At 36.1% G+C, this 7696-nt stretch overlaps 1 protein-coding gene across 3 annotated transcripts in view; it reads left to right on the plus strand.

Annotated features, from left to right (window-relative positions):
* Positions 1 to 4373, plus strand: part of LOC106073819 (mesenchyme-specific cell surface glycoprotein-like) — a 43631-nt gene extending 39258 nt beyond the window's left edge. For all 3 annotated transcript variants that reach the window (XR_008778916.1, XM_056035614.1, XM_056035615.1), the window contains one exon: positions 3724 to 4373. Coding sequence is in view for 2 of the 3 variants with exons in the window: in XM_056035614.1 (XP_055891589.1) it covers positions 3724 to 3794 (71 nt within the window). In the remaining variant the exon portion in view is untranslated. The remainder of the gene's footprint in view (positions 1 to 3723) is intronic.
* Positions 4374 to 7696: the final 3323 nt, after the last annotated feature.

Consider the following 7696-nt stretch of genomic DNA (forward strand, 5'->3'; position numbering starts at 1 on the left):
GAGAAATGTCTTAAGACTGTCAAAGGTTTTTTCTACCTCAGCAGTTTCTATCCAGTTATCGAAATGGCTGCTCATTTTGTCCAAGAAGGTCTGCGGGTCATCCTCTGGTTCTATCTCACAATTAACAAACTGTTGGCGATAGAAAGCTTCTGTTTTCCCGAAAGTTCGAAGTAGTTGTTCTTTCACAATGCTGTAGTTACCCTGGTTCATACATATTTTTGAAGGCACCTCCGCTGTAAATGATCTCGACAATAAGAATGTCCATTTGTCTTCAGGGTATTCCAATTCTCTCATTTCTATTTCGAACTTCTTCAAAAAAATGTCTATGTCCATTTTGTCTTCGTTGAATATCAAACCTTTATATTTTGCCAGTTTATTCCCTGTAGAGTCACTCTTTCTTTTATCATTCTCTTTTCCTTGGTCTGTTTTTAACTTTTTCTCTGCTGTCTCTTTTTCAAACGCTAATCTTTCTCTTTCAATGGCGACTAATTCGTTTTTCTTCTCCTTTTCAATGGCTATCTTTTCTCTTTTGTCCTCCTTGTCTAATCTTTCCTTTTCTTTTTCTCTTTCTCTTTTGTCCTCCATGTCTAATCTCTCCTTTTCTTTTTCTCTTTCCATCGCTAATCTCTCCTTTTCTTTTTCTCTTTCCATCGCTAATCTCTCCTTTTCTTTTTCTCTTTCCATCGCTAATCTCTCCTTTTCTTTTTCTCTTTCCATTGCTAATCTCTCCCTCTCCATCAACCTTTCTTGTACGTACTTTCTTAGTTCTGCCCCTTCAAGCTCCAACAACCTTCCCTCTTCTTTCAACGCTGCTACCTCAGCCTTGTCCGCCATTTTCTATTAATATTAATCAAATTGAATAGTATCCTGTCACTAGATCTAGCCTATATAATATGATATCTCTACTGTCTGTTGACAGGAGATCAACTGTGTATAAAGGACCACGTAGGTTTTACCTTTGCGTTGGGCGCCACATGTTACGTTTTCATATTGGATGAGACTCTTTAGACATGTAAACGACAAATCACAGTTTATAAATACTTTAATCTTTATTAACACTGAAAACACTTTCTTGTTCATAGTCCTCCATTTCGGTTCTTTCCCTTTCAACACGCAATCGCACCATTTCACATTCACACTAAGACGCGCACGTAACACCTTCATACACAATTCAATAGTTAGAGGTAATTTACAAAAGTTGTGTTACTTTTAATCACGTTTGGTGCCATTATTCCTGTTATTCTTTCCAAAGCAAGTTTTCTCTTACAAGATTTACATAAATCAGTCAATGAGTCATGTAGAAAATACAAGGCTAAGAGTTATCAGTCACCAGTATTGGTATTCTTTAACTGATTAATGTAATAGTTCTAGTATGTCAATCACTGGTGCAGTATTTAAATGTAAATTTTTTAGTTATCCCTCGAAAGTAGAAATTTTAAGACGGCATATTCATAGCTCATATAAAATTCTGTGAAAATGGGTTTACCCGATTTGTTAAACACAAATCGTTCTTCAATAGGGATAAATTTAGGTATTTGTACTATTATTTCTAGGGCTTTTTTGCTGTGGGGGAACCATTTAACATACACTACGGTCTCTTTCGTGATCTAAGGAAGATTCATGCCAAATTTTATCTAAATTGGTCATACGGTTTTGATTTCTTTAAGCTACATGCATACACTCCTTCCATTGTACTTTATATATTAAATAGTGAGGCTAAATTACGGCATACTTTCCTGCCTGAATGGCTTCTGCAGGAATACCCTCCTCTCCGGGTGCTTTCCCGTGTACAAGTATGTCAATGGCTGCGCTCAGTTCCTTTACCAAGGGCGTTTCGTCTGAGTCATTCAAAACTAATACAATTGGGAAGTTAGACAAAACGGTTGGCGAGATGGCATTTTCAAATTTGGTAAAGTTCTGCGTAGTGCTCTACCCATCGCTCCATTTGCAGCATAAGATAACTGATAATTAAGCCATCTTTTGACTTGACTAGGCACACTTGCTGTTGTGAGGTCCAAAGGCTTTTCTCGTGCCCTCGCATAGTCCTTTAATATTACCACAGTACAAAATTGGATACTTGGTCAAAGTTCCTGCCAGTATTTGTTTGCGCACTGTCTCGCTACGTTTTGAGCATTATTCTGTGTAGATCTAAGCACTTGTAGGTTGCTTGGGGTGGGCCCTCTCTTGTAGTTCAGCAAGGCTACTCTCTTGTTCCTAGTGGCACTTTCCGTTTGAGGCAGACTTGCTTCAAACCAGTCCTCGTTTTTTTTTGTTCCCAAAGACCAGTGCTGATGTTTTCTACATTTCATCCCACCTTTTTCTTTCTTCATCAGTCACTGATAAATTTTGAAAAGCTTCCTCTCATTTGTTTGTGAATTCGATGCAAAGATCAGTCTCTAGCAGATCCATAACTTTTTTAGGGGGTGGGGCAGTATATATTTATATATATATATATATATATATATATATATATATATATATATATATATATATATATATATATATATATATATATATATAGAGAGAGAGAGAGAGAGAGAGAGATAGAGAGGGAGAACTTCAGAGCAGTGTTTCTTAACCTTAGGCGAAAAAAAATTACGCTGGCAACGCTCCTCCATGACATCTAGAGAGTCTAGGGAGCTGTGTAAGCAACGCTCCTCCATGACATCTAGAAGGTCTAGGGGAGCGCTGTAAGCAACCCAGCTAGAGGGTCTAGGGGAGCGCTGTAAGCACGCTCCTCCATGACAGCTAGAAGGTCTAGGGGAGCTGTGTAAGCAACGCTCCTCCATGACATCTAGAGGCTCTAGGGGAGCTGTGTAAGCACGCTCCTCCATGACATCTAGAAGGTCTAGGGGAGCGCTGTAAGCAACCCAGCTAGAGGGTCTAGGGGAGCGCTGTAAGCAACGCTCCTCCATGACAGCTAGAAGGTCTGGGGGAGCGCTGTAAGCAACGCTCCTCCATGACATCTAGAGGGTCTAGGGGAGCGCTGTAAGCAACGCTCCTCCATGACAGCTAGACGGTCTAGGGGAGCGCTGTAAGCAACGCTCCTCCATGACAGCTAGAGGGTCTAGGGAGGAGCTGTAAGCAACGCTCCTCCATGACAGCTAGAGAGTCTAGGGAGGGGGAGCACTGTAAGCAACGCGTTTTCTAGCAGTCTTTAGTTTCTTGCAATATCCAATGCATTCTCCTGACGTCTACAGTTCATTATCCATCCTTTTAAAAAGTGCATGACAAATTTAGTGAACTAAAGTAAGGTGGGTTAAAGTTAAAGGTCTGGTTCTGAAGTGTGAGTGACAATCGAGATACATGTCTCGTGATTATGTTTTTATTTGGATAACCATCGTAAGATTATCTTCATGTTAAAGCGAAACCTCTTGTAATTTGCATGTTTTGGTCAGAAGAAGATGTCAAATGAAGTTCTAGAACGATGGTTAAACTCTCTATGGAGCTCTGAGTTAGCTTATCTAAACTTTGTTTTAGTGCTTAGAAGACTTTGTAATAATTTTGAAGGCACCTCTGTATCTTATAAGATAATATCGACGTTTTTAATGATTATTATTGCAGCGTTGGAAATAAAATAAAGCGAACATTTTGAGAGTTACTGGGCATACTTCATTCCGGTTTTAATGACTATGACTATGAATAGATGGAATAACTTAAACAACCTACTTGATTTATTATAATTATTTAGTTATCATTGATGTTTTTTTTTCATATCTTCAGGTACAGCTTTTTCGTCACTTTCCCTCAGTTTAGCCATTTGGTGCAAGGTTATATTTTGTTGGCTGTTCTAATGCTTGATAATTGTTATAACTTTGCAACTCATTTTGTTTTGTCTGTCTGGAGGTCTTCAGGGGTCTAATGTCAAATGCTTAAAGTGAACCAGTGTGCCGCTGTTTATATTGGCAGCGTAAGAGTTTGTTGTCTGAGTGAAAAAGTTGTTAATACTTTTTTTTATATATTTATGCATAAAAAATAAAATCCAACTTTAAATTTGAGATGATTTCATATTCTGTACATGACTCATCAATGTAATACTTCACAATATTCATCACATACAGTTTATTTTATGTGCCTCCTAATTGTATATTTCATAAATGCTTAAATGTGAAATCTATAAATAAATGGTTCTTGCAGTCGATAAACTTCACAAGTGTATGCATGAAATTCATAGCTTAATTATAATTTTTAAATGCTTTGTAATGCACTTTCATAATTATATATAGGCATGTGCGTATGTCTTTTCTTTGCTGGTTATTATGTATGTATATTTGTATGAATCCATATAGTGTAGAGTATTAAATTGAACTAATACTAGATCTATGTACTACAAATAGGTTTGTACTTATTACAAAGCTTACATTAACTCACTATGTCTGTCTTGTACACATTTTGTGCTCATTAATTCTCCCACTTCCATTCTTGGATCAAGTTACAACTTTGCACGATTATTCTTTGCTCCTAACAAAATATAAATCAATCGAAAATTGAACCAAATAGTTTTATCAATAAGTCATAATAAATTAATATTGAGAGACTGTAAGGACTAAGAGAAGATAAGGCTTGTGTAGAGTTGCCTAAAAACTTGAAACTAACACTATATATTGACATGGAAAACGCTTAGGACGTAGCCATCTTGTTTATTAAAGTAACGTCTGTATTTTATAAGATAAGAAGATAAGATAACTAACTATAAAACCTTCTATTTTCATAAGCACTTGGCTGGGTAAGAGGTTGTTGACAGACTTGAACTGAAGAAGCCTGAGTCCTCGAGTTCGAATTTTTAAAAAATAATTGCTTTTAAAAAGCAACCACGGAAACCTTATCCCAGATTCTCCCTTCCCCCCCTCCCTCGTGGACTTTACAAGTGATTGGACCATAGTGCACTGAGCATGGTAAAAACATTATATTGTATTAATAAAAAATAATTGGTATAAACATTGGTTATTGTTGGTCTAGATCTATTTAATTACAAATTAGTTGATGATTGATACAGAATGATTGAACCAAGTGCACTTAATATAAGCCGTGTTTTTTTTCAAAAGAATTTTTTATATTTTACTTGTTATGTGTTATTTTTCAATACGTCAAAATACATGTTATGATTATTGAAAATATTTATTTATAATACTGTTTTTTTTTATTGCAATAAAGTGTAATTTTATTTGACTGCTAAATGTGGCTTGACGAGTGGTTGAAGAGTATAAGAACATTCATTGAAAGTATGGATTTGTTAAAAGTATGTACGTGCGCCTTGTCAGACTAGAAGTACATTAAAAATGAGTTACACAACACAAGATGTTTTTTTTCCTTGACGTAATAGTTGTCTGCTAAAAGTGAAACAATGACCGTTCATTGTCTGTCCGTCTGCCATGCACTTGAGCCACTAACGTGCCATGTTTGGGGCCAAGGGCATACACTTGCTGGCCGATTACGCTGACCAAGGGTTGAGTTTCTTGCTGGCATATTTGCACACACTGACCTTACTTTAAGCCACAAGATTTTGTGTGTGTGTTGAAATTTATTATTTTGTTTTTTTCCTAGGCCGTGATAGTGTTGCTCTGTAAAGTCAACAGAAGAGGGGACCTGCACCTGTATTTATGAAGGTCCTGCGTTGTGTCATAATAGAGCTGTGTTAGAACCTGTTTACATTTCAACAAAAACGCCTTTCTAAATCATCGGCGTTGCCCAGTTGAAAACATAAAACAAGCAAATAACGCACGGAATCTCATGGCAAGACGGCACACATTTCTCTCTACCGAGATCTTTTAGAGCTAGGAAGATGTAGGGAAATTTAAACACTCAACAATGAGAATTGCCTTTGGAGAAGAGATCTGTATCAATTGGTGTAGAGAGATGTTAGACTTTATTTTTTGTTGGGCGATTCATTTGAGCGAAAAAAAAAAGGTTTTTTTTTTTAACCAATTATTTAATTGACTATTGGTTATTAATTATTTTGTTTGGTGTCACAAACAAGGGAAAGAGATTGTACTTTACTGATGTTATGGTATAAGTTAAGACAGTCCCCTTTACACTTTATATAGAAAGAAATAGACTAATAGGCTTTTTTTTTAAATTCTTGTTTTGTCAGGTAAAAGAAATAATTATGCAAATTTCAGCTTGATACGAGACTGCATGTGTGAGAAATAACGTGTAAATGTGTTATACCAGACAGACATTGAGTTAATTTAAGCTTTGTAAAAAAAGTTGTTAGAAAGTGAAGATTTCTTTATCTTGTTCTTTTGACTGCAATTTGTTTTTTTAGTTAGTCAATCGCCCTGTCGTTTCTCTTGCCTTAAAACTGTAACATCATGGGGTGGTCTGGAGGAGAGGGAGATTGGTTAAGAAGTCCTCTCAACGACTTTGTTCAAGTTATGTCATTACTGACCTTTGTAGTGGTCCTTTACTTAAGAACATAGGCCTACATTTCGCAAATTGAAGTCAGGTAAGTCAACATACGATTGAACTTTACAGTTCGGGCAAATAGCCCCCTTACACTCACCTTCTTCATGTCTTTGTTTAACTCTTAATTACACACTGCACTCAAGAATCGAAAGTAAAGGTTCAGTTGCGACTTCCTGAATCCATTCCTAAGTCTTGATAGAAGTTTCCATCAATGGTTTCTATTGAAAATAATCATCTCTTAATTAAGTCTACTTAATTTGATTGGCGTGATTGAATAGATTTTGTGCAGCAGTATCTTTAAACTCCTGAGGGATATATTCCTGTGGAAACCATTATGTTAATACCATATCGAGTAACAAAAGGAAGAGAAGATTTCGAGATAAAATAATTTTTATATGTTCAATCAAATGGAAATTCAGTTGGACTACAATTGATCACCTCAGCGTAACTACTTTAACTCGTTGAATTTGAGCAAACTGCTTACTCAAAAAAAAATATTTTTTTTTTGTAAATTCATACTTTAACTTCATCCATAATCGCTATTACACGTATTTATAAAAAGCTCAGAATTTTATAAATATTTATATAAGTAGGCCTTTCACGGGCTAAAAGTGTCCAAAATGATTCATTTATTTATTCACAATGATCACTTTATTATGTGGCATCTGATACAGACAAAACCTTTGTCCGAGATGTGGGCTTTTTAAAAATTTGAAAAATATACCGGTAGTAATAGGGTCTGCTTAGCTGCGTGAAACAAAGCCGTCTTCTTACGCGGTATTCGGTGATAGGTCGTAGCACAGGTCATATTCCTTTATTTTAACTATATCGATGGTGTGGTTTGATTGCTCTTAGGGAAGAAGGAGCACGTGTATGAATTTGTCCTAGCATATGGAATAAGAAATGTGCCTTTATGTCACTTATCTTATATAATACAGACGTTACTTCAAAAAAAGGAGATGATTACGTCTTACGCGTCAAGCGTTTAGTCATGCATATTAACCAATGACTTAAATTCTGCCAAGTCACTGGTTTTCCTGGCTAGCTCAGGCAACCCATTCCATGCTCTAATAGCGGTAGGGAAGAAGGAGTATTTGTACAAATTTGTCCAAGCATATGGAACGAGGAATGTGCCTTTATTTTTGTCTCTTTCTAGGTATTTTATTAGATTTTGTTAACAAGATAAGATTATTTTATTAGTACAAACAGACTCAATTGTACTACAACTGTCTGCCTTAGCATAAAACTTTAACAATGATAATATACTAATATAACAATACCGCTAGCTACA

This window comes from Biomphalaria glabrata, chromosome 7, assembly GCF_947242115.1.
Source record: "Biomphalaria glabrata chromosome 7, xgBioGlab47.1, whole genome shotgun sequence".
NCBI lineage: Eukaryota > Metazoa > Mollusca > Gastropoda > Planorbidae > Biomphalaria > Biomphalaria glabrata.